This window comes from Rhinichthys klamathensis, unplaced genomic scaffold, assembly GCF_029890125.1.
Source record: "Rhinichthys klamathensis goyatoka isolate OS25496 unplaced genomic scaffold, OSU_Roscu_1.1 h1tg000165l_1, whole genome shotgun sequence".
Lineage (NCBI taxonomy): Eukaryota > Metazoa > Chordata > Actinopteri > Cypriniformes > Leuciscidae > Rhinichthys > Rhinichthys klamathensis.
In genome coordinates this window covers 2,735,993-2,763,741 of record NW_026606697.1, presented here as the reverse complement: position 1 = coordinate 2,763,741, position 27,749 = coordinate 2,735,993, and the positions used below count along the sequence as shown (strand labels likewise).

The following is a 27,749-nucleotide window of genomic DNA, read 5'->3' as shown; positions in this document are numbered from 1 at the left end:
ATGAAAATGACCTAAAGAGCATCTTGAGCTTCAATGGAAGCAAGAACAACTGACTTTTGGTACAAAAGAGTCAAACTTTGATTAGTGATCTAGAAATAAAGTGCATTATGAAATATTTCTCATTCATAAAATGTCTTAATTATTTCAAAATCTTTTTGAAAACATGCTTGCTGACACATGAAAGCTCAAGACAACAATAGCATTCTAGTGCTCTTTGTGTGGGATCTGGCATGTAATGACATCCACCAGGTGTGTAACGACATCACACTATAATGATTTTTAATGCAGTCGACACTAGTCTGACAGCTAGACTGACAGTGACAATAAAACAACAGCATTGTCTGTCCGTCACAGCATTATATGACATGTGGGACAAACCCGCCGGCGTCTAGCTGGTTTCGGTTTAATCACATCTCGCTTTTTGTAAATGTGTTTGACTATGCAAACTCAAAATGGTGACTTTATCAATGCAACTCTGATCAGAAGAGCTTTTGTTTGACTTCTCTGATCTTTTGTTGACTCTGAGACTGAAGATTGTCCTGTCATTATATCTGGCTTTTGATGAGCGTCCCGTACTCTGCAGTACAGAATGAATCGGTGCTTTCAAAGGCAGCACAGAGTTGTTGTTTTTTGTATGTCTGTTTCTAAGAAACATTGTGTTTCTGCATGACAGCTGTCACCCACATACACAAACACTTTACAGCCTCCACCTACAGACAAAACACAACTAAAAGGAAGATCTGCTTGAATCTGTTCCTGGATCAGCATTAATACAGACTGCAGAATCAATGAACTCAGTTTAAGTCCAGCAAGATACAAATACACATTTTAAGTCAACATTACACACCATGAGTTACCTGTTTACTGGTACTTTATTAAGAATGAATGTTAATAATATTTTGAATGTTAATATATATGTAAATAGAGAATGAGAGTAATCTAAAAGTTAAGGTTCCTACCGTGTATCCCCAAGCACTCACAGCTCTCCCCATAGAGAGAGTCGCCATCATCATGTCTTTCCAGTCTTTATACTTTAGTAAATCTGATCCTTTTTAGATAAATCTCTACAACCCAAGTACGTAACTAACTAGGCTAACTCATCTGCTCCTGAAGTCAAGCTCATCTGAACTGAAGACTCACTACACGTGTGCCAGAGAGAGAACTGTTGCTAAAACACTGCAGGTGAAAGGAGCCGCCCACATGGAGGTGTGGCACTCTAACCTGATATACCATATAATTACTGAGTGAAATATCTATACATTTGTATAACGATTTTTGACAATTTTGGTCTTTGTAATAAAAACTCTAAAAGGGCTTAAAAACTCACCGTTGAATAGACAGATGAGGTACTGGACACCAGAGAGAGGGACGATCCATGAACTAAAGGGATAAACACACATTTATAGAAATTAAGACTTGTTCTATTATGAAACACTTGCGATTCTACGGTGTTGGGGTGTAACAACCTGTTGCCAGGCAACATAACAAAACCCCCAGATCAAAAGTACATCATATGTTACGCAGCAGAGAAAGTTTTAACACTAAAAATCAATACTTAATGAAAATTGTAGATTTTAAAGTGCACAATACAGATTACATCCAGCGAAAATAACAAATGTTCATTTCTCCTAAAAGCAATGTTAACCCCCAGTTAACCTACACAGACAAACACACAGACAAAAGCATCGACCCACACACACGTCTAACAACCAAAACCTCTAATTAAACTTTCACCTGCCCCGACAAGATGTGACTCATCAGGGGTAATAATAGCGTCAGTCAGAGATTGCAAATCTGATCTTGAATGTGAGTTCAGAGGTGTGACTTCAAATCATTTCCCAAACAAATCACAGACATCAGCCTAAACACAGTCCACCCACGGGTCGCTTGGCACTTCCTGATGATGCCAGATCAGCCTAACGGCTGCATGGGCGTGATGTACGTGGGGTTACAGATGTGAGAATGAAAGACCAGCGGCACTTATGAACTTGGCTGAGGACCACCCAGAAAACCAAAACATCATCTGTGTGCTGAGAAAGTAATGTGTGTATGTGTGTGTGTGTGTGTGTGTGAGAGAGAGAGAGAGAGAGAGAGAGAGAGAGAGAGAGAGAGAGAGAGAGCTTCAGACAGACAGACGGATGGACAGACAGATAGATAGATACAGTAGATAGACAGACAGACAGACAGACAGAGGCTGAGGATATGAAATGTATCTTCTCTACTTCCTGTGTGTGGATCAAGTCCTTTCTTAAACCTGTTCCCATGATCCCTTAGGGACTTTTATAACACTCGTGTTTCAGAGTCACTGAGTTCAGACCCATGTTAGTGGCACATATACGGTATCATATTCTGATTCTGAACAGAATGTACATGGCTTTAAACCTGTATTCTGTTTCAGAAGTGACACTAAAGACACTGTTGTGTAATACTGGGTTACTGTGCCACGAGTGCCAGTTTATGGCTTAACTGTCTTGGCTTGCTTTGTCAATCATCTTGTAGAAAAGACTCACAACAGGTAAATGAGTGAAGAGAGAGAGAGAGAGAAAAGAAAATTAAAATGTAACAAAGCTTTATGTACACAATGATTCTTTAAAAAGACTGAATGTCTGTTACTGCAATCAGTTGTGGAGAAGAGAACAGAGATTGTTGGCTTAGTCTGATGGGTGAATAGACTGAGGGTAGACATGCTGGATTCAGATGTCTGTGAGTGTATTTCAGCATGGAGTTCTTATTCTTAATCTTCAGCATGACGATCTTATTCTTAAGCATTCCTTCTATCATCTTTGAGAACAACAGTGAATGCCTACCTAGACAATATTTTTAAGTATTATAGGGGAGTATGAATGTATTGAACTCAATGCAACATTTTCAAAGTAGTGAACCTTTCTTTCTCACCTTCCTCGAACCCGTCCCTGAAAGATCCCGACCGGCTCATGGTGCGGGTCTTCTCATCCAGCGACATGCAGGAGTTGCGCAGACGGGAATCACCATGGCTGTCCAGCGGGACGTCCTGATTGGTCAGGCTGTTGTTGCGAAGGCTGGCCAGGTTAATCTGAGCACCTGTTGTGGGGCTTCCTGTAAATTACACACAATGACACGTAATCATTTTAGATAAGTCAAATAATAATAGTAAAGTGCACACTTAGGTATAAAATAAGTCTATTTTTGTATTAATTCTGATATATTGGCACGCATTTATACAGTGCATTTGAGAAATATATCAAGTATTATATATTCATTCATAGTATATGCATTTTACCAAGTTGAGCAAAGTTAAATCTTGTTCCAGACGGTGACGTCAAGCTGGAACCGGTGGAGAAGGGAGAGTTACTGGCTGATTCCTGCAATCCACCAGCCGAATGTGAGCGCAGCCAATCACGCGCCTCTTCCTGACGCAGCTGTGGTGAAGGGGCGTACCTGCAACAAGAGCATCATCCAATCAGATACCAGCATTCAAATGTCACTATTACAAATACTGCGATCTGAAACCTGACCAATGCAAGAGGAAACAAAGACACTTTAGTATATATAAGGTCATTTTATATTTCTAATTGTATAGTGTTGTATTTTAAATATTATGCATATACACTTTTGTTCAAAAGTTTTTATGAAAGAAATAATTAGTTATATATCCAGCAAGGATGTATTAAATTGATGAATAGTGACAGTAAAGACATTTATAATGTTACAAAGGATTCATGTTTTAAAAAAAATGCTGTTCTATTTAACTTACAGTAGTTTCTATTCAATCATTCTGAGAATACTGAAAAAAATGTATTAAGCATTGATTTCTGAAGGATCATGTGACACTGAAGACTGGAGAAAATTCAGCTTTGCCATCACAGAAATAAATGACATCTTAAAATATATTAAAATAGAAAACAGTTATTTTAAATTGTAATAATATTCAAAATCGTACTGTTTTACTGCATTTTCTACCAAAAAATGCAGCCTTGGTACAAACATAAGCTAACTTTTGAATGGTAGTGTATATGAAAATATATTTTACATTTTAGGATATCTATAACTAACATTAAGGTGTAATATATACGTTGCATTCACACACACAAAAAAATAAATGTTCATAAATTACTTTATGACCATTAAATAAAACATTAATGTTTAAAAAAAAAAAAAATTATTCAGAATTCACCAGTAAATTGCAAAAAGTGTAAGAATTACGAATAAAAATTGTGCAACAACTTTGCAGACAAATAAAGTAATAAAACTGTGGAAAGAAAAACACATTTTTTCCAAAAAAGCTGCTAATTCACATACAGTACATTATGTGATACGAACTCTGTACAAGTGACAAGTGCCATGCGCTCACACCAAAACTGCAACGGAAAACAGTGCTCAAAAATAAAACTGTGGCCGCACTGCATATTAAAACATGGAAGCATGTGCGAGAGATCAGAGAACAGAAAGAAAGAGAGCATGAGTGTCATTGCAGTAAGATCGGCATATTCCCACAATGCACCTGTACTTGAGTCCCCTCTTGGGAAGCGTGCTTCTATCACTGCAGGAATCGCTGAGAGACGGATAAAATGAATCAGCGAGGGAGGAGAGGAACTTAATCATGATGAGGGATGGTATTCCAGACAGATAATAAGCCTTAATTCGATTATAATTGCACTATTAAAGGTGATCATACTTTGATTAATCAAGAACTCAAAATAAAAACTAATCTTGACTGTGAGGTCACATTAATTTGAAGGCAAACAAACCATATTTGTAATGAAAGCTCTGGCTTTGATTGATCAAAGTTATGGATTTCACCACTAGGCGTGGCTAGAGTAACAATTGCCAGCAGTTATGACAAAATATTAAGGGTGCGCTTAAAGGTAGGGTAAAGGCAATGTTTTTCATAAACACTTTTTGTTACACTGTGTTAGCAATAAAGCATAGAAGTGGTCTAAATCAGAGCTGAGGGACAAGTTTACAGTTTATGTCAAGTTTAGGCTTACAACCAGGGTTAGATGCTTCTATCACCTATCATTTCCCTCTGATTTTAGGGATAACATATGGGTAGGGCTATGGATAGGGTTAGGAGTAAATTTCCGGAAAAGAATGTTGTTTTCAGGAGCAACACAATATGTTGATGCAGGGGCATGTCTTACTTGGCAAAATTACGGTGACCTCACTTGACCTCAAAACTAAGAACAAAACCGCAATTTAGATTTTTAATGAGTCTTTAAAACTACTGTATAAAAATTACGCAAACACAAAAACACAAAGCCATGTCAGTATTAAAAAGCAGCAGAAGTGGACCCAGAAGCTATGGGACATTTTACCTGTCTTGCTTCCGTGGCAATGTGTTACGGCTGAATTTAGGACTCGCAGAGGGAGAGGAGAGGGGACTTGGGGAATGTAGAGGGGAGAGGAGAGGGTTGATAGAGAAACAGATCATTGGAGAAGAGATGAATACAGAATTAGAGACACCCAAAGAGGCTTCCACACTGCAGTATCACACATTTTTGACAATTCTGTCATCATTTACCCCATTGACTTCCATAGAATTTTTTTCTTACTGTGGAAGTCAATGGGGTCCATCATCTGTCTGGTTACCGACATTCTTCAAAATATATTTTCATACATTCATACAGGTTTGAAACAACTTGAGGGGGAGTAAATGATGACAGAATTTTCCTTTTTAAGTCAACTCTTCCTTTAAGGTTTTTCTGAGCACTGTGATAGAACAATGCTTGTTTAATTTACACTTGAAATCCTAAAGTTTATCCATCATCTGGGTTTTTTAACAAACACTAACTTAGTATGAACTGAATCAGAATCTGAACTGAAATCAGAACTCTGATTTGGATTCGGATTCAGTAGATTATGCACACACTGCTGCTAAATACACTTGTCACACCTCTTTTTCTACAGTTATCACTATGTCAATCATATCAAATTTCATGACTGACTCCTGTATCCCTAAAATTTACATATACCGAACATTTAGAGGATTCACAGCATTTAAATGTGGTTGTCACTCCTAAAACTTTGTAGTGTGTGTGTGGATATTCACGATATGTGTGATGTTTCAACAAACTGAATAGAAAATATGAACTGAATAGTAATTCCGAATCAGAATGCGATTTGGATTCGCATTCCGATTAAGAATTCTGATTCTCGAAGACCACACACACACTGCAGCTGTCATGTCTCTTCTTCTATTGCCATTAAAATGTGAGTTCAGGAGTGACTCCTGGATAATAATAATAATTTAGAAGATTCATAGTCATAACCACATATATTTGTGGTTACCCCCGTTTGCAGTGCAAATGTGACATTTTAGAATAAAAAAAAAAAAACGGATTCTAATTCAAAATCAAACATAATTCAGATTAGAACTATAGGTCACATTTTAGTTTAGGGTTCAATTCTCATTTTTAACTACCTATTAACTATGCATTTTGCCTCAGTAACCTCCTAATTACTGCTTATTAATAGTTAGTAAGGTAGTTGTTGAGTTTAAGTATTGGGTTGTATAAGGGATGTAGAATATGGTCATGCAGAATAAGGCATTAATATGTGCTTTGTAAGAACTAATAAACAGCCAATATCCTAGTAATATGCATGCTAATAAGCAACTAGTTAATAGTGAGAACGAGACCCTAAACTAAAGTGTTACCAAACTATAAATTCTGAATTATACATTACAATATTTCAATATTCCAGACCAGTATTAGAGATAAAAAAAAGTTTTTTCCTACTCTCTTCCAGACTCACCTCTCTGACATGCCCATCTTGGCGCTACCCGTTCTCATCAGTGCCAGGTGAACATCCTCACGGTGATGCCCGCTGCCTACAGACATGTCAATGGACTCGCTGCTGGTGTGCATGCTGCTCACAGAGGGGTACCCGAGAGCCGAAGAGCTGCTGATGGTGGTTCCCCAGGTCCCTGTGCCCGTAGAGTACACCGAACCAGGGCTCGAAGCTTGTTCGCTGCCCCCTACGCTGGCGCCGCGACCCCCGTACAGGGGACTGCTGCTGCCACTACCTGGCACTGTGGAGGGGGAGTCCAAGGGCCCGCCGGAGGACTGGGTGTGCCCAAGGGTAGCGTGGGGGTTGGAGATGACCACAGAGTTTTTCATGCTCTCTGCAGTGGTGACTGGGGCTTGCTTGGCAGCCTTACCTCCAAAAAGTCTGAGAGAAACAGAGAATTGATTAAATCCAATTACAGTCAAGCCAAAATTTATTCAGACACCTTCAACATTTCTCACATTATCACAGTTTATTCGCTATAGTTTAAACCAGTCACATGTCGCACAGGTAATATTGGTGGTAATAGCGAAAAATACTTTGTATGGGTCAACATTTTCAATTTTTCTCGTATGCCAAAAATCATTCGAATATTAAGTAAAGATCAAGTTTCATGAAGATATGTTGTAAATTTCCTACCGTAAATATATATAAAAAATATATTTTTGTGAGGGAATGCTGCAAAATCACGAACAGAAATGGACAACTTTAAAGGCCATTTTCTCAATGTTTACATTTTTTTTGCACCCTCAGATTTTCAAATAGTTGTATCTCGGCCAAATATTGTCCTATCCTAACAAACCATAAATCAATGGAAAGCTTATTTATATTAATCTCAATTCAGAAAATTGACCCTTCTGACTGGTTTTGTGAACCAGGGTCACAAATCAGTTGATATTTCACTGGTTTGGGCCATCCTTCTGTTAGACTGTCACAAATGAATTAGGTTGAATAGCAGTGAGCTGTTACATTTAAGTACACAATTAGATAATACCAATTTAGGTCAATAAATTACCAAGTAATGCTTAATTTTGTTCAGTCTGTGGTGTAAAAAGTTCGCATTAGCAATTAAAGAAAAAACACTTAAGAAAACATGGTCAGGTCAAAGTGTCTGAATACATTTTGGTCCATTTTTTTTAATACATTTTACTGGTAGTCCACTGTATGAAGAATTTTTGGGTATAATATGTCACAGTTTACTTTATTTTGTAAAGTTTACTTTACACAGTTTACTTTATCCTCACTTACATAAATTAACTATAGTGTCCTGCACCCACTAGTAAAAAAAATATTATTAATGAAAAAAAAAATATATTATATCTGATGTCTGAATAATTTTTAGTTTGACTGTATATTAACAAAATACTTTTTTAAACAAAAAATATGAATGGTGTTGTGTATCGGAGTCTATCATTTTCTGGTCTCTAGATGGCTTGGTCTTTCCTTCAACGTTAGTCTATGGGAATTTCCCCTCTATTTATCATCCATAAAAAAATAAAAAATAAGTCTGATCAAGTCCATAACACAAACATGCAGGAGTTAAACACCCTGAAGTATGTGTAATGTGCAAGTTTACTAAATATGACTGATACTTGCAAAGCCATACTTCTCTTTATTTCCAACCTTTAATGTTCACTATGTCCCTTTCAACCCATGAAGCTGAAGAGAAAAAAGCATGTTTCTATCCTTAAAAATTGTGGGAAAAGATTCAAATAATCAATAACACGAGCAGCAAAAAACGTGAGCCACCCCAAACAGTCGTGATCTATGACTGTCATAAAGCAGGTTAAGTAAACAGCTTCAGAAAGACCCTAACTACGCAATGGAGGAGGTTAACTCATTCCTTCTTTCATATGTTTGGCTATGTACTGTAAGTGGGGCCTGAGAAGATGAATAGAGCCATTAATTATGGAAGCGTCAATGAAAACTCAGATTTATAAGGGTGAAATTCTGTGGTATGTTGAACCGTGGCCACCCTCCCTATTTGTACCTTCGCAGTGTAGGGGACGAGACCTCACTGTACTTGTTCCCCTGCCTCGCTGTCTGAGGAATAGTAGCAGCCCCTCCTCCCGAAACTATCGGACTGGATCTCAGGTTGTCCATCTCTGAAGTCACGCCCTTCTCTTTGTCCGTCTGATTGGCTTGGATTACGTGCCCGTTGGTTTTAGGGGCGGAATCTCTCGGCTTATTGGCTGTGATGGTAGTAAGGACGGGCGTTCGGGCACTCAGGCTCGACTCGATGCTGCTTGTGGACGATCGGTTCCCGTTGCGGGCCGCGGCTCCGGAGCGGGACGGTCGAGGAAGACTACGGTACTGCAGTGTTGAACGAGCACTGGGGGACAGGTAGCCATCCTCCTGAGGGGGCAATAAACCATCCACAGCCCCTTTTAAAGACCCTCTCCCACCAACCAGAAGTGCGGATGATTTGGGAATCTTGCCCAGGGTGGCGGAGCCGCTGGTAATGGTGGCACCGCTCGCTGTGACCAGTGTGATGCTGGAGGTGGTTCCCACAGTGTGGACGCCGTTGGGCTTCTTGAAACCGAATGTACTTGTGGGGACTCGACCTGCTGGGGTTTTCTTGGCTTCGTCTCCGCTGCTTCGACCGGCGTCTGAGGAAGAATGCTGGACGATGTTGGAAGAGGGAGACATACGGCCTTTTTCCGAGACCTTAGCGTCATCTGTTTTACCTATTGGAAAAAAGAACGCTACAGCTGGAAGAGTTGATCATGCACAAAAGTTGCAGATAATGTCAACACTGTGTGTGGGATTTCACTGTGTATTAAATTAAACTAGGGCTGCATGATTTGGGGTGGGGGGGGGGGGGGGGGGGGGGGTGGGGGGGGTCGAATTGCGATTAAAAAATGTGCAAAAAAAAGAGATCTAGGTTTGCTGTGCTTGTTTGTAGGGCAGCACAATTTTGGCAAATGTTTTTTTAATTATATATCAATATGACTGTATAATAATAATAATAATTATTATTATTATTATTTTATATTATGATTATTATTATTACTAAATAAAAATATTATACAAAATAAGACCTATTACGATTGTAATATTTAAGTGCAAATAAAAAAACTAAAAAAAATTGCTGACAAAATGATGAAAAAAGAATGCTTTTATTTAGGGCTGCAAAATCTAGCTATTTTTTATTATATATAAATAACACTAAATAATAATAATTATTATTATTTTCTATTATGATTTTTATTATTACTAAATACAAATATAAAACAAATATGAAATATTAGTATTGTAATATTTCACTGCAAATAAAAGAAACAGTATTTAAGAAAAAATATTTTACAGTACAACTGTAATATAATAATAATTGCAATACTTTCTTCATTTTCAAAAGTTAAACTCTCATGCTTTTATTTTGGCGGAAAGGCCTTAAAGCTACTCATTTGTTGACAACAGTCAGTTTATAAGCGCTTCTCATTACAAGTTTGGTGCATGCTGCATTCCCAAATGTATGTTACAAGCATTTCAAACTCAATGCCATATGAATGGATGGGCATCGAGTGGAGATTTTATTGTGAATAAAGACACTGAAAACTCTGGATCATGTAAAAAAAAAAAAAAAAAAAAAAAAAAAAACACGGTCCCGCGATTCACTCTGAAACAAGCAGTGCGTATATTTATTTGATTAAATAGTGAAGCCGCAAATTAAACTTTTCTGAATTCCATGCTTAAAAAACACCACTGACCAGTCACAGCTGAAATATATTCAGAACGCTCTAGGAAAGAGAACACCTACCTGTCCCTTGTGTCTTAATGGCGCCGGTTCCAGTGGTTCCGGTTGAACTTTTGGTCCGGGGTACGGTCACGCCCACCTGTGCACTCATGCCCCTCCTCCATGAGCCGGTCTGAGAGATGGGTGCAGTTTTTCGCCCAGAGCTGCTCTTATCTGACTCCTCCGACACATCTGAAGGGTTCCTCCGCCACTTCAGACCTCCATCCATTTTGATGCCACAATCCAAACCCCCATCCGACTTCTTGACCTCATCACTGGACCAAGCAGTGTTGCGTTCGCCTGCTGAATGCTTCTCTGTGTCTGTCTGAGGATATGGAAAACAATACCCAATTCAAATCAACATTATGAATATATCAATATTAGAAAATACTCACATATTGTATGGTAATTAGACTCCAAATTTCAGAATTGAGTAATTAGTTATTATCAATATATTTCCTTATAATTACCTGTATAATTCTACGCCAAAATGTATTACAATGTCAATAAAGCAACAAACGATCATAACTTCCAGTACATTTGGTGGCTTTAGAGTTTGCAGGTTTTCATTCCACCCACACTTACCAAACTTTGCATTTCAATATAATGAGAAATTATAGTCCTGAAGTCAAACTTATTTGCCCTTAACCACTTATTTGTTCCACTGTTTTATTGCAAAGAGGCATGTCAATTACTTTGGCTTAAATATTGACACAACTCCACCTATTTAGCACTTTATGAGGGTCTTAAGCAGGGGAATGTGAGAGTTGGGTTCAAGTAAACAGAAAAAGAAGGGGGTTTTACTAGAAGAAAGAAAGGGGGTGGACAGAAAGAGCACAGGAGAACAACCTCTTTGTGTTTAAGATGTAGTTGGATATCAAATAAATGCTATATAGAGGGGGAATTAAGAAACAAAAAATGGCTGAAAAAATATTTAAAAAAAAATAGTTTTTGCAGTTCAGTTCAGTTTTTGCAGTCCAGTTCCAGTTCAAAAGTAAGATACTGTAATGTTTTTGAACATGAAGTCTCTTATGCTCATCACGGCTGCCTTTATTTGGTCAAAAAATACAGTAAAAAGTAATACTATGAAATACTACTGCAATTTTGTAAATAACTCTTTTCTTGATGAACTTGATGTTTGATGTTTCTAGATGTTTCAACTGGGACCGAGAGTTTATGCTTTTAACATCAATGTACAGTTGCATCTCTAACAAAGCCAGATGCAACATTTTCTATACACTACATTTTCTGTACGATTTCTATAGAGTTGAGCTGAGTAATTAACTGTTATAAGATCTAAAACTTTCAGGTTTTACACAAAGGTGCATGCACAGATATGTAATGTTAATATTCATAAATAAATGCATACTGTAATGGTATGTGTGTGTAAATGTGCGCGGGTCATACCTGTCCATTCAGGGCCTTACGGGACGCGGCGGGGGTGTTGGCATAGGAGCTTATGGAGGAGCTGGTGTTGATGTCATCAGTATCAATAGCATCACTGATCCCACTGCTGACTGAACTGCTGTCATCCCAACTGAAAGAGCGATAAAAAAAGGTTTAGACATTATATGAGCCTTTGTTTCCAAAGATATGAATGTTATGGAACTTGTTAAGTTCTGTTCATAGCAGAAACAATATATAGAAACACATCTTTGGACTGGGAAAAACAGCATTAGTAGTGATTTTTGAACCACATCAGAGCTATAAAGACCACACTATATGATGGGCTTTTAATATTGTACATGACTGTACATTTTTGGATCTGATGAGGGTCACAGTGGCTAACCAGAGTAACTGATCGCTGTGTTTAACAGCATCCCTCGCTCTCGGGTGGCCACCATCATTCAGACCGTACTATGACAACAAAAGAAAACACAAACAAACACACACTAGCTCAAACACACAGGCCACACAAGGGTACAAGTGACCAATGATCTATCTATCTATCTATCTATCTATCTATCTATCTATCTATCTATCTATCTATCTATCTATCTATCTATCTATCTATCTATCTATCTATCTATCTATCTATCTATCTATCTATCTATCTATCTATCTATCTATCTATCTATCTATCTATCTATCCATCATGAGAGTGCAACAACATACTTCCTTTTGTTATCCTTTTCTCGTTTTTTGCTGCATAGACGCATGTTGACACCTCAGCATCAAAGTTTGGTATAAATGCTTTTATCATGTAAGAGTTCTCTTTGACATGACAGCAGACACACATAAAGAGTAGGAGACAGAAATCTTAAGTCTCAAAAAGCAGCGCTGATGTCTCCAGAGATCCCATATAGACTGGCTTTGATTGAAAGAAATCCCTTAAACCAAAACCTGCCTTGAGTAAGTCTTAACAGATGCCCGCACAGCCACCTATAAACCCTAAAGAGCTTGTTTCGGAAGATCAAACTACAAATCTAGAACTCATTTTGCTCTTCAAAAAGGTTTTGTAAATAAGGTGTTAAAGAACACACACTGTTTTTCCTGAAATCTCACACATAACACACACATAACACACTCTACCTGACTCGATGTCCGTGACTGCCGGTAGCCGGGGAGGGAATAAGGAGATTGATTTCAGGGAAAAGATGCCTCATGATCTTAAATGTTCAAAAAGCAAACTAATAAAAAAGTTCCTTCTTGCTGTATTTATTCCTGACTCCTTTCTTAACTTGCACGACAATCCATGTATTCCCTGAAACCTCTGCCTCCTGTCACTCTCTCTCTCGGTCTGTTTCTCTCCGGTAATCTGATCCTTGAGAGGGACGTTTTAACCCTGCAGATCGCTGGATTCGCAATGGAACGGGAACCCAGAGAAGCGCTCAGTCACATTCACACACATCGACACACAGACAAACAGAGCGTGAGAAGGACAAAGAGACAGTGATAATGGCCAAAAAGACAAAAAAAAACGCACACATTTACACAAACACACACTCTTTCTCGCTTTCACACACACATGCACATGCAGGAACCACCCTACTGGGTCTAGGATGCTAATTAGAGATCAGCGTTTTGAGTGAGCTTGAATGAGGGCTTCTCTCTGGCTCACTACCCTGCCATTACTGTGTCCAGCAGCACACAGGCTAACCAGCAGACCTGCGTTAAACAGCACCTCCACTAAAACCTGCAGGGTGACGTCACTTACTTCAGCACGCACACACACACACACACAAATCTTGATGGTTATCAAAGAAACTGTTTAACTGAGAATCACAACAGCCGTCATTCACACACGGTATCCACCACGCATTGCACGTTTTTTGCTAAATAATTGTGTTATTATGCTTTCAGCTACCAATAAGTTGGTAGCCATATTTTTACCATATTTAAATGAATTCTACTGAAATCTACAGATTTTCATATGGGAAAAATAAATAAATATAGAAAATACAAATTCTGCATGTTCTGTCTGGGTCTAGTCAAGTTACCCAAAATGCCCTTTGCAGTTTTTAGAACAAGGGTTTTCAAAAATGTTACAGACTGATAGGATATATATATATATATATATATATATATTCTGTGCTTATGGAGCAAAGTCTCTACTAAAATATACATTCAGATACTGATTATGCGGCTTTTAACCACTTCTCAAAACCCCCCTCACACAATCTGGTATCAATGCAATAAACCTTAGTGCAGGGAAGGAGGGAGTCGGGGTTAAACCAGGCGAGAGTGTGTGTGTGTGTGTGTGGGGTGGAGTAGGTTAACTGGCAGGCTTTTAAGAAGACCGTTATGTCCCAAACAGTTTGGGGCATTCCAGACCTTTCCATGCTCAGCTCTGCGGTAGGAGAATGACAAAGCTCTCTCTGACCACAAAACGATGAGAGGTCAAACAGGCTTTTTATTCTTTCGTCTGTGGTTATTGGTTTTCCCCCTTTTTACATGCACTATTTCACCAATTTGTTTCATAAATAAAGGTCTCTTTTACCATCAGACTTTGATTTTCTTAGATTTTGATTCATTTGAGCAAATCCGTTTTAATTAAAAGGTTCATTTGAACTGATTCGCTGATTCGTTTAAATATTCACTTGAAAATGTTTCCAGAAATGTAATGCCTGCTTTGTTGAAGTTCAACAAATATTTGCTATGGTTTGAGGCGTTCCACATGACTTGTGCATTAGCAATCCATATGAGAGAGCCATGTGAGGAACAGACTGGAATTGAAGTCCTTATTTGCTGAAAATCTTCCCTCTCAAATGTCATTCATGTTCTCCTACATGAAAAAAGGCAGGTTTGTTCATGTTTGTAATCAGATTACTTTTTCAAGTAACTAGTAAAGTAACACATCACTTTTAAAATTACCACAAAATATCTGCTTTACTTTTTCAAATAAGTAACGCAATTTACTTTGTTTTCTCATTTATTGACTGACACCTCTCCTATCCCCATGTTGAAGAAAGTGCAGAGGCGTTGTGTTCGCTGTGTTAACATTGTTATTGTAGTTGTAGACTAAATGTGAGCAGGCATTTACCCATCTCATTTGCACAAAAACAGAATTAGTATTCCTCAAAATGAATAAAAACAGTGAATATGAAAACTCAGAATATTACGCAAACGCAAACCTGCAGTATTTGAATGTTAAATAACACTAATATACTTTATGTACTTAATCTCAATTTATTAACCGATGTATTTGCTGCTGACTTTCGATGATCTAATTCAAACATATAAGCAGAAATTACTTTAAATAAACATCTCATTTGTTTAATTTTTGTTTTGTTTTTATTGTTGAACTATCTTCTCCTGCTGAAGAGTAGGAATTCTTCTGCAATCCAGAATGGCAGCACAGCTGATGTGTTTCAGGTGAGAAGGTGAGGATTCACATTTCCTTCACTCGAGGCTTATTCATTTCTCTTTTGGTGAAAAACAAACAAGCAAGCTCAGCCCAGGTGAGAAAAAGTAACGCAAAGGTAATGTAAAATTACTTTCCACAAAAAGTAACGCAATTAGTTACTTTTTTAGGGAGTAGCACAATATTGTAACTTGGCTTTTAAAAATACATTTTTGACACTGAATGGCATTGACCATAATTGGTTTTCATGTCTCATCGTTCACATTACATATGGCATGACATGTCAAAGCTATAGAAAACTTGAAATATAGCCTGTGGAATTTGTTTTTGGTGCTTTTCCATTGAATTGCACTGCATGGAAAAGAGCAACAAGGACACAGACCACAGAAGAAAAAAGTTAGAAATTACAAGATGAGTGTGAGTCCATACAAGTAATGTACATGAATGTAAAATATTTAAATGTACTGACATAACTATTACTTACACATAGATATATAAACTCCCAAAAAAGTTACAGTTAAGGGAGTCAATTTTGATCAAGAAATGATTCACAGTTTTGAATGATTCGATGATTCTCTTTCTCTAGCAAAAAAAACACTTCAAGTCCAGCACCTACACAAACACATATGTATTGAATTTAGCACTCACATCCCCCCATCTCTCTTTCTCTCTCACACACACACACACACACTCTCATCTGCCCGACTCTCCTTAGCAACAGAGCTTCCCTCATGGCCTGAAGGAATCGTGTGTATTTCTGTATGTGAGATGCTAGTGTTTCTCTGTATCTGGTCATGAGGTCTGCCTGCTTTGAATGCTTAAGCATGATCATCATGTTGATCCAGTTACCTGTGGTGTGTGTGTGTAATCACACTTAAAAAGGGCAGACTAATGCATATAAACAGCGACACACACACATGAAATACTACTGCGATGAAGATCCCCATAAGTGGAGTTTATGTTACACCATATCAGTTAACACTGAGAAGAACAGATACATCTGTTACATGTATCTCATACAATCTCTCTATCAGCATATAAGTAGAAGGAATGATGACGTGTTCTCTGTATATTACTACCAGCTCTATTTCTTTTTACTATTTCTAAAAATAACGGATTACATGCAAATAAACCAGTTTGAGTATTACATAAAAGTCACTCATCACTTTCACTTCGCTACTCTGCTTTCTAAACGCAGCAAAACCTAAACTTAAATTTCCAGATTCCTTGTTTCCCAGGGCATGTGTCCATTCTGAACACCAACGTTTTTTCTCAGGCACTAGAAATCTTGACAGATGCGGGCAAGGAGGAAATTTGGGTAAGGAAGAATGTCTCTTTTTCAGGGCCAGATCAGAAAATGTTTCTTGCAAGTAGAAGCTTATCATTATTAGAATGTCTTTTAATAAATACTCTACCGTTCAAAAGTATGGAGTCAGTAGGATTTTTAAAAGAAGTCTCTAAGGCCTTGTGTCCACTAAAGCGTTTTTAGCCACTGTGATTGGACGGCAGGGTAAAAAGTGACAGTGATGAGCGCTGTAATTTACACAAAGTTGAACATTTTTCAACTATTGGCATCTGAGAAGAAAAAAAAAACTCATCACCATGTGTATATCAGAGGCCCCAGTCACGACACCCACATCAACACACACACACAGATGAGAGAGATTGGAGGCCCTAAATACCTAGGTGTCTTCCGGCTGCACAGGTGTGCTGTGGACAGATCAGACTGATGGTTGGAGGGAAGAAACAAAGGGAAGAAGGATCGTACAACATCACACAAGACGATCACATTCAGAGATCCACTGCACCTGCCCAGGAAAATGTAAGCCACCTCTGTCTCTCTCTTTCCTACACTTCAATCTTCTCACAGTCTGAGAAGCGTACAGTTCGGCTGCTCTCTGTCGTTTGAATGCCTGTCCAGAGGTCAGAACGGGGTCATCTGAAGTGCTCTGACCTTAAAAACACTCAAAATAATTTGTAAAATAAATAATATAATCTCATTGTGAGGAGAATCATGTGGTGTGAGTGTCTCCTCCAAGAATACAACAAACAAGCAAGAAATGACTTGTTTGATTGACTAATAGCAATATTTATTATTTCCATATAGGGCCATATATTGGAAAAGGGGATTTTTACTCACACCAGGGATACCAGGGATATTTAGTATTCTTTATATATTATTAACCCTCTGGGGTTGTTCGTTTAACAGTCACACTTGGGGTGTTCGGGTCCAAATGGACCCAAAGGGCAGGATTCATTTTTTTTTTTTTTTAAATCATAATTTGTTTTCTTGTTTTTTATAATATTTTTTCTTTTCTTTTTTGGTGTTTTGAGATAATTTCAAAAATAAAAATGATTTATAATTAATATTAATGCAATAATTATGACCCATTTTTCCCCATTGAATATAATAGATTTTTTTTTTTTTTTTAAAGCTGTATTTCATTTTAGAGTCAAGCCTAGGCCTCATGAAAGCAATTTTTGAAATGAGATGGATGCCATCTGGTGGACAAACTGAGCATTTTAAAAATTCAAAACCCATATGTAATCTGAATTTATTAGTGTATGTGTATAAAAGTGTGTTTGTGTGTGTGTGTGTGTGTGTGGATGTGTCTGTTTTGCACTCTTGATGTTTTATAGATTCACCCCTTCACTGTTGTGTGCTTTTTTTCTGGATCGTGGCTGATTTGTAGATTGTACGCACAAAAAAACTCTGTATTTTCACATTTTTGCCAATTTCCCGTCCATTTCCTATTCGGGTCCATTTGGACCCGAAGGTCCTGAGTGTGACTATTTTTTTTACAACCACTTAGACTATTCAAATCCTGTCCCCAATTTTTTTTTGGGTGTTCATATACCAAGTACCAACAAAGTCCCCAAATTTCGGACCATTCCGATAAAGCTATGATTTAAAAAAAATAAAATATTTAAATGCTTCGGGTCCATTTGGGCCGAACAACCCCAGAGGGTTAAAGCATTTTAGCCTGGTTAAAAGCAGACCATTCTAAGTTATGGTCTGGCAAAAAGTCATAGACAAATCATTTCCAGAGGGGCGTCACCAACGGATGTCGCGGATAGACCTAAACCAATCACAGCGATGAAGGAGATGACGTATGCCGAGCGGCGGAGAAACATCTCCGAGTGTTGTTCTTTGCTCGGTTTTTAACAAAAAGGAAACGTTCAAATCGCTTAAAACAGACGCGATAGCTGATTCGAACGAGTGATGTTCGACGGCGGCATCCATTTTTGTAATGTAGGCTACAAAATCTGCTTCAAAATCCCAGCGCTGTCGTCATCGTGTAAAGCCCGCCCCAACGTTTCTGATTGGTGCCTCGATTTCGACGGATTGGAAATGGGCTTGAATGAGCTCTTTGCCAGACTAACTTTCAGAGCAAATCTAAATTTGCCGGAAGTTGTCTGGGTTTTCCCAGGCTAAAAGCATATATTAATTCTTCAAATTAGCTTTTGATATTTTCACATGTGTAGATTTGGTGTAGAAAGAAAAAACTAAATTACGATCTCTTGATCAAGTGACAAAAAAACAAACAATAAAATGCTGCAAAAGTGTAATACATGTCTGATTTAAATACTCTGAATACTACTTCCCTATATCATAAAACAAAGACCTTCTGATATTGCATTCATAGAGAAGCTCCCAAGACCTAATCTGCACTGAGGGAAGAGACTAAACGGACTAATGTGGTGTGTGGTAAAAGGGTGGTGGAAATAAGGAAGGATGATTGGGTCGCAGAACAAAAAGGAGAAGATAACAAATAGATCTGGCTGGAAGAGAGAAACAAAGAGAGAGAGGGAGAGATGGATGAGTTTCAGGGCAGCAGAGACAGTGGTAGATGTTTAGAGCCTGGAGGTTAACCACAACATCCTCAGCGCAGTGGAGGGGACTTGTTCTCAGAAAAGAGGGAGGGGAAGCGTCCAAAATAGAGGGAGGCTATTTATGGTGCAAGAAACACCCATATTATATCATTTCATTTCATCATCGTGCTGTACATTTCCTCTTATGTGTGGGGTCTGAGGGGGACGGAGAGAAAATGAGGGGCCGGGACTATAAAGAGACGGGAAAGATAGTGAGGAATTCCCCCATGTGCTCGTCCTGTGGTCAAGTCCTAACAAGACACACTGTAGTCTGGGTGAAGGGTGCATATATTTGTATATGGGGTAACCCTAAAGGAAAACGCTGCCCAGTATCCTCCCAAATATTGAATAATAAACACAATAATTTAGTGTGAAATGGTCAAATGCAATTATATGTAACACAATAGGTTGATGTCTCTGAACAGTGATGATCGTATTCAAAAGCAGCATGAGTATTTATCATGTATTTATCATTGTGCGGAGAAGGGAATTCCAATCAGTTCACATTTGTGTTTCATCAATAAAACTGAGACAAGACGTCATACATGCAAATAAGGATTACTAAATTATGCCATGATGTATACTGTATATATATTAAAACAAGTACTACAAAAATGTATTGCAAACAACAAAGAACATCAGAAAAAAACTATAGAAAAAACCCTGCCAGAAAAGTAAAAAAAAAAATATATATATATATATATATATTAATAGTATAGGAGCATTATTTTAATAGGATCTATTTTTTGTTATTTTTTATTAATTTTCATTAATTTTCAGACATAAAAAGGCTTGATATGTTATGTGTGGTTGCCAGGGTATGTAGTTAAGGTATTTTGAAAAACTCAACTTGAACAATAATAATTTTCATTTACTCATTGCAGTAATCATTTTAATTTGCTAATGTGCGTTCAACAAAACTCTGTACATGCCATAACAGCTGCATCTAAATGAGCATGTCATTTGGGCAGCAGCTAAATGCTGGTGACCACAAACTGAATTGCCTCTGGATGTGCAATAATAGTAGAAAGAAAAGACTTATCCAACAAAACACACACAGAAAGCATTAGACCTCCATTTCTAGGAAGTGCACATGATATGATTTTAAAAGGGGGAGCAATAAAAAAGCACAATCTTCCAATATTTTCAACAATCTAAAACTTACTTTCCCATCTAGCTGAAGAACTAAATGTGGTGACGTAATACCAGAATGAATGGCATCTCATCTGGTTCACGCACTCATCTGTCTTTCAGCCAGCTAATGACTCAAATACATATATAAATACACATGCTAATTAAATATCGTAGTTTAAAAGGGGGCAGTTGTACCCACTCTGCAGGGTTACACCCACAGACTACAACATAGATCGGCAGCAGAGAGGGTTGTGGTGACAAGCCATCATTTCAGTTGTTATCTTTCTTTTGAAAGCTAGTGGTGTGTGCAAGCTCAACTCAATAGAAGACCTATTTTCTTTTCTTTTCTGTAATGGAGCGTGCCATCAGCCGTCAACAACCAGAGCCACCTCCAGTACAGGATTTACCCCAGTGAACTTAATATAGACCTCGAGCAGCCAATAAAACCAATGCAGCTGTGATAGGACTGCATTCAGACAAAGCAGTTAAACATGATTTGCTACAGAAGCTGATATTATGATTATGCATTTTTTAAATACTCTACTCTGATGATGTTTACTAGTGCGAGGGCAGGACGACCTGTTCCTCATGACAACACAGCAATAGCAAACCACAACCATCCAATCAATTCCCCATAGACAAAATCAAGACCCGCCTTACAGTCTCTCTTATTCGAGAAGCCGTTTCACTCAGATATATGTCACAACAGGAGAGAAAAGACTCTGAACTTCCATTTCATGCAGACTTTAAAGGTACTCTATGCAACTTTTGGCCCTCTGGCGGTAAAAAAAAAAGTGTGACTATGTGGATTAATATGTTTATCCACTGCTCATAAAACATTCACTACTAGGCTTAAGAGATATAACCAGTTTAGATGGAAAGGACCTCAAACTGACTAGCTTTACCCATTAATAGACACGGTACTTCCTTGAAAATCAATTCCAGCACAGCGCTACAACCAAAATGGCCCTTCACAATAGACAATGCTTTACAATGAACTATGTTAGAGAGCAACATATGGACATTTATCAGTTCAATATTTTGGTATTTTACCTTACCTGCTGAGTAATAAAAACCTCCATTTTCAGAAATATTACAAGTCCCTCAGTTTCTTTGCATCTCCGAAAAGCCAGGCTAATGTTGATTCTTGTTTTATTACAAACCCTGTCTTGCTCTTTTTGCCAGGAGACTCTCCTCTGATCTGCATGTTTTTTTAAACGCGTGATTCCCGGAGGTTGGAGATTTAGCAGCTCCATTTCAAACTTTCTCGCTCGTTGTGACAACTAACCTCTGCCACTCCTACACCAGACACGCAAAGGCGAGTGACGTATGTACACAATTTCTTGTGGAAACCATCCCGCTAGATCTAAAATATACTTAAAATATAACACTAGGCTTATCATAGTGAATCAATCAGTGTAAGACAAAAGGAATTGGAAGAAGGATTGATGATGTATTGACAAAGTTACATAGTGTACCTTCAGGGAAAGACAAGGGCATTTAAATGTAGAAGTGAATCCACATTTTGTGTATGTAAAGAATACAAGAGAAAGAAGAATGAGGTACCTGTCGGCGTCTCCCTGGCCGGTGGAGGCATTACGCTGCAGACTTTCCCGTACCATTGCCATTCCATCCGGCATCCGGTTCAATCGCCGCGTATACAGACTCAATCCCCCATCCGTCATGTACCTGAGAAAACACACAGAGACAGATATTACATGAAGTATTTAAAAGATTAGGAAATAAAGAACATTCAAAAGCAATAAAACTGCTCACTGACACGCGTCACAGGTTTGGAGGTCACACACCTTGAAATAAATTAACCACTCAATACATAATATAATATAACAATCGATAATGATGATTTAGATAATGCAGAGTTCCACTCTGACATATTAAATTTTTTTTTTTTTTTTATTAGTTCCAGATAATAGAGTGGAGGGTAAAAGTACAAAGAGTTCCTGTAGGCTGCAATGAAGTCAATTTGAAATACAAATGGTGACCACACAAAATCACTGCAGTATTTAGGGCCACTAAATATTTGCTAATAATGCTGGTCATCAGACTTTACAGATAAATAAACATATCAATGCAGAGAATGATATTCTATGTAATCAGTCTAAGTCAAACATATCTTAGTTTTCAGACAGTCTAGCTTTTTATGGTAAATAGGATGTTTGACTAGTTAAACTAGTAATGAACTAGAACTAGAACCTTAATCAACTAAACTAAACAGTGTTTCATCTAATACAGCCCTAATGACTCATGACATACAACCCTCAACTGGTTTAAATCAGGCAACAGGAAGTGTGTGTGTGTGTGTGTGTGTGTGTGTGTGTGTGTGTGTGTGTGAGAGAGAGAGAGAGAGAGAGAGAGAGAGAGAGAGAGAGAGAGAGAGAGAGAGAGAGAGAGAGAGAGAGAGAGAGAGAGAGAGAGAGAGAGAGAGAGAGAGAGAGAGAGAGAGAGAGAGAGAGAGAGAGAGAGACATGAGGTTATTAGGTCCAATGATTCACACTCACTCCGAAAAAAGGCAAAAAAATCCTACCTTCATCAACCTTGAACTAACTGTTACCATCTAATAATACCAGATGTGTGCATTTAAAACTCAACAGTTCCACTTAAGCAACATCACTCATTTCTTTATCCATTCATTCACATACGTCTATGAGGTTTAGGTGGGAGAAAGGACCACTTGGTGAAAAACAAACCCTCACATAACTAAAACACAATCGGATACTCTTCCAAATATTTGCCCTGTCAACAGATTCCTGGCTGCTCGCCGTCACTAACTCTCCTATGGTTCCCACTGGTCACTGGAATAAAACACCTTCTTCATGCTCAAGCAGACTCACTCAAGGTAAGACAGTTGTGCGTCTGTTAGTGTGTGGTTGTGTTCGGTACAGTGGCTCTTTGTGTAAAATACTGTCACATCATATTGAGAATATGCTGCTGAAATAGATGGAGCTGGTGGGTTTATACGGCCAACAGTTCATCAACATCTCGAATCAAATCACCTCCTCATATTTCCGATTCTCAATTTCCCTCTACATTTCTGAGCGCATGGGTGAACTATAGGTTATATTTCACCATAAAATCTTAATTCTCATGAAAACAATGCTTAATATATATATATATTTCCCTTACTTTTTATAACGTGACCTTTTTTCAGACAGTTTTCATAACACTTGCTATCATATTTACAATCCAACTTCAAGCATCAATAGAGAACAGCATCATACTTTTCTGTACTTATTTGTAAGAAAAAATCCATTTTGATGCTACAAGTAAAATCTAGATTACACTAAACAGAAACAGTCTAAAAACTATCAATAAATGTTAATAAAATGTCTTTAATTTTGACAGTCTCTAAAGGCATTAACGGTTACATTACGCATACAGACTGACAACAATGACTGACATACCTTTCAGTCTTAAACATCCATCAGATGAGATGAGATCTCCTCTCAATCCACGCTTTCTGGACTCTCTGATGCGTTTGTTTGCAATAGTGTGTGAGGTTATGAATAGGTTTTGCATGTGTATTCTCTAGTGCTGGACTATATTCTATGTCTCTACTCTTGTGTGTGTGTGAATGGCTGAAATTTGTGCCGGTGTGCTGGACTGTTTGGTGAAGAGGGAGGAGGCTAAATCAACCACCCCCTTCCCCAAAACACACACACGCCCTCACATAAACACAACCCCCACCCCATGAGCAGACCGGGCCAAGACAGCCTGAAGGGGTTTTGGGAGAGGGGCAACACATGAGGAGAAAGAGAGGGAGAGTGAACAGGAAAGAGAGTTCAGAGAGGAAAAGTAAGACTAAATTGGTGCCATAGATTAATGTTTGAGTCTGACATTTGAAGAGCAAAATGGATATTTCAAGGAGGAATGGCTATATACAATATACACTTATTTCTATTTCTATTTATTTATGAGGAGATAAATGAAAAGTAAAGACACACACACACACACACCAATCCTGGAACATTGAGATAATTGAGAAAATTAAGCATATTGCTCATATATTAAAAAAAGAGATGTATTCAGAAAATACAAATGCAAAAACACCAGCAAACATTAAATATCCTACAATAATGTACTTTCCCCCCCAAAAAACAATAACAAAAACCCATTACATAAGACAATCAATCTCGTGACAATCTTCAAAATGGTTTCCATGTAATTTGAGGTCACGAATAAAAACCAATTTATGTGTGAAACAACACAAACGCACAGCCTAAACAAACTAAAGCTCTAAATCCCCGTGCAAGACTGTCCTATATGGTCAAACTTTAACCAGTGTTCACCTCCACAGATGACACAATTCCCAGCATTTCCATCTCATTCCACATGATTCTTTTTTTGTGGAAATGTCAGTAGCCTCAGAGACACTGTAACCACAATGTCAGTAATAAAAGCCTCTTTTAAGTAAAGAACATATTCATTTCAGCACGATACACATGATGTAATGTGACAAACCTGTCGCTCCATTATCAAAGTGCTGTCATGAATAGAGGAAGGAGATCATATTAGCTCAACCTATATGTGTTCATACATCCAGCAGCCTGGGGTGAATATCTACAGTAAAGCTTTTAACCCGTCAGTCCAGATTGGACTGTGAAAACAACCACTTTGAGACTTGGGAAATCAGATCCAACAGCAGTATTATAGAGCCTCCTTTCCAAGAGGGATCTGGTTCAAACATGTAAGTGAACTTTGAGATTATAAAGCCTCCCAATACCAATTTCACTTGCCTCAATGCTCATGACATCATCTATTGTGCAGGGTATCCTCTAGTTTAAGTCTGTATTGGCCTTTCAGTTAAGTGTCAATGTTAAGGGCTTCACGTTCAAAATGTCAAAATTACAACAGCGCCCCTATGACATGCAGTAAAAGTGAGCAAAATGTGACAGGATTTTGTCGGACGTTTCAATTGTACATTAATTATCATCTTAGTGATATTTTGCAGCCAGAAGTCAGGCTCACGGCCAGGTGTAATTGCAGCCTGTCTCCTGGCCCGTTCTCTATAATCCGGTTATGTTACAGGCACTAGAACGGTTTGTAGTGCTTAAACCCCACAGGAAGACTGTGATTGTGAGGAAATAATAACACAAGAGGTTTAAATTGCACATTATCACAGTCGAGGTATGCAGAGAGCTTGTTTCAGCACGAAGGGGGAGTTAAATCCGAGTCTGTACACTCAGTTCAGGGGATGCAAACACACCAAAATCTTTTATTCCTGCCCAAAGGGCCAGAGCAAGGTGAGAGGATTTAATGCATTTAATGTGCTCACCTGCGTCATTAGATGTCATAAGTGTATCTAACAAACACCTGAATTGAAACCTACCTGTGAGAATTGAACCAGTGAATCAGGGCAACACTGATTTAAAACGAAAACACACACAATCCCAAACCCTTCACTAGCGTCTATCCTGAGATCTGATGCAAAGCCAGTAGAGAGGGACAAATAAACCCATTTCAGCTTTTTAAACCCAAAAAAGGTCAAAACACGTCTACTATTATATAATGTAATATTAGCAAAAAACACTAGTTTGGGGTCTGTAAGTTGTTGTTGTTGTTTTTTATTTAAAGAAGTTAGTTTTAATCAGGAAGGATGCATTAAATTGATCAATGGTAAAGACATTTATAATGTTACACAAATGTTTTTTTAAATCCGGAAAAAAAGTGCATCCCAATTTCCCCAAAAATATTAAGCTGCATAACTGTTTTCAATAAGAAATCAACATATTAGAATGATTTCTGAACGATCATGTGACAATTATGACAGGAGTGCTGATGCTGAAAATTCAACTTTGCCATCACAGCAATAAATTACATTTTAAAATATATTAAAACAGAAAGCAGTCATTTTAAATTGTAACAATATTTCACAATTGTTTACTGTATTTATGATCAAATAAATGCGGCCTTGGTGATAATGAGAGATTTTCAAAAACATTTTTAAAACATCTTACAGACCCCAAACTTTTGAACGGTAAATCTTTTACTGATTTAGCACATATCCTAAACCAATGCCCAAATCTAAAAATCGGCTCTTAGTTAACACTATCCATTAGATTTAATAAGGTAATCATAAAACTTGCCCTTACAAAGGTAAAAAAAAAATGCCTCTGGAAATTAATTCCAGGAGGCGAATATTGCCGCTTAATGGAAAAGTTAATTTCTGACTGTGATAGTCACACATTGACTTATAATCTCAATAAGAAAATCCATTAGCCCTGAGAAAAAAACACATAAATTCATATTTAGAGACCTATCTCACCCTCTAGTGGCTACACTGCAATAAAACAACACCCATATGGATAAGTTCACACAAGTCTTCACAGAAAGCATGATTCATTTGATTATCTTTATGCCACATGGTAATGTGCAAATTTATGAACTGTAATGACAATCTCATTACAGTAAACAGAAAAGAGATATATTTACGTCAACCCACTCCCGCTAAGGCACTTAACATCATTTCTCAACAAGGGCTAGTAATACAACTGGCTGAATATCTTCTAGGACCAACAATGAATTATCACTTGTGTAAATGTTGTCATGCACCCTTAAAACTGCCTTTTAATTTTCCTTTTATCTTCACTAAACTACATGAAGACAACACCTTTACTTAACAGCCATTGAAAAACCACTCTAACAAATGACGACCATGTTTCACACTCACCCGCTGGTCAGCTCATCAGTGCGGGCGTTCTTCGCCAGCACGTCTCCATCACTCATATATCCACTCATCTCCAGCCCCACTCCTGCCAGCTCCAGATCCTCCACCCTGTCCCCCAGCTCCAGACCACAGAGGGCACTGCCACGCGCTGCCAGCTGCTTCCGGAGAGGACCCGGGTACAGATACCGGCCTTGGCCAGACGCCACCCCTCCGCTCCGGGACTGATACCCGTTACCGACCGAGGGAGCATCTCCTGCTTGTAGACGGGGACTGGACTGGCCCATGCGACTGGCCCAGGACAGCGGCGCAGGTCGGGATGCCATGCTGAGGATGCTGCGACCGCTCATTTCAGTGGTCACGCTACCATCAAAAGTGGTCTCCAGTGTACTGAGAGAGAGAGAGAAAAGCATTTCAGATTTACTTTCAGTCTATATGAAATCAAAATGAACTTGCTCCTTGTTTTAACAACTTCCCTTTTCCTTTGCGTCTCTGTGTCCTCATGGTAACACTTTAGTTTAGGGTCCAATACTCACTACTAACTAGTTGCTTATTAGCATGCATATTACTAGGAGTATTACTGTATTACTGGACTACCAGTTTATTAGTTCTTATAAAGCACATATTAATGCCTTATTCTGCATGACCATATTATTCTACAGCCCTTATACAACTCAATACATACACTTAACAACTATCTTACAAACTCGTAATAAGCAGTAATTAGAAGTTTATTAAGGCAAAAGTCAAAGTTA

At 38.2% G+C, this 27,749-nt stretch overlaps 1 protein-coding gene across 9 annotated transcripts in view; it reads right to left on the bottom strand.

The window, feature by feature from the left end:
* Positions 1-27,749, bottom strand: part of nav2a (neuron navigator 2a) — a 207,900-nt gene that overhangs the window by 13,519 nt on the left and 166,632 nt on the right. For 6 of the 9 annotated variants that reach the window (XM_056259202.1, XM_056259204.1, XM_056259205.1 and 3 more), the window contains 11 exons: positions 27,001-27,384; positions 21,879-22,001; positions 11,909-12,038; positions 10,526-10,826; positions 8,756-9,452; positions 6,733-7,149; positions 5,295-5,360; positions 4,481-4,531; positions 3,260-3,417; positions 2,896-3,075; positions 1,328-1,380 (listed from right to left, as the gene is read on the bottom strand). In XM_056259202.1, coding sequence (XP_056115177.1) covers positions 1,328-1,380; positions 2,896-3,075; positions 3,260-3,417; positions 4,481-4,531; positions 5,295-5,360; positions 6,733-7,149; positions 8,756-9,452; positions 10,526-10,826; positions 11,909-12,038; positions 21,879-22,001; positions 27,001-27,384 — 2,560 coding nt within the window. Of the gene's footprint in view, positions 1-1,327; positions 1,381-2,895; positions 3,076-3,259; positions 3,418-4,480; positions 4,532-5,294; positions 5,361-6,732; positions 7,150-8,755; positions 9,453-10,525; positions 10,827-11,908; positions 12,039-21,878; positions 22,002-23,734; positions 23,904-27,000; positions 27,385-27,749 lie in introns of those variants that run through there. The other 3 variants (XM_056259209.1, XM_056259203.1, XM_056259206.1) reach the window with 3 other exon arrangements.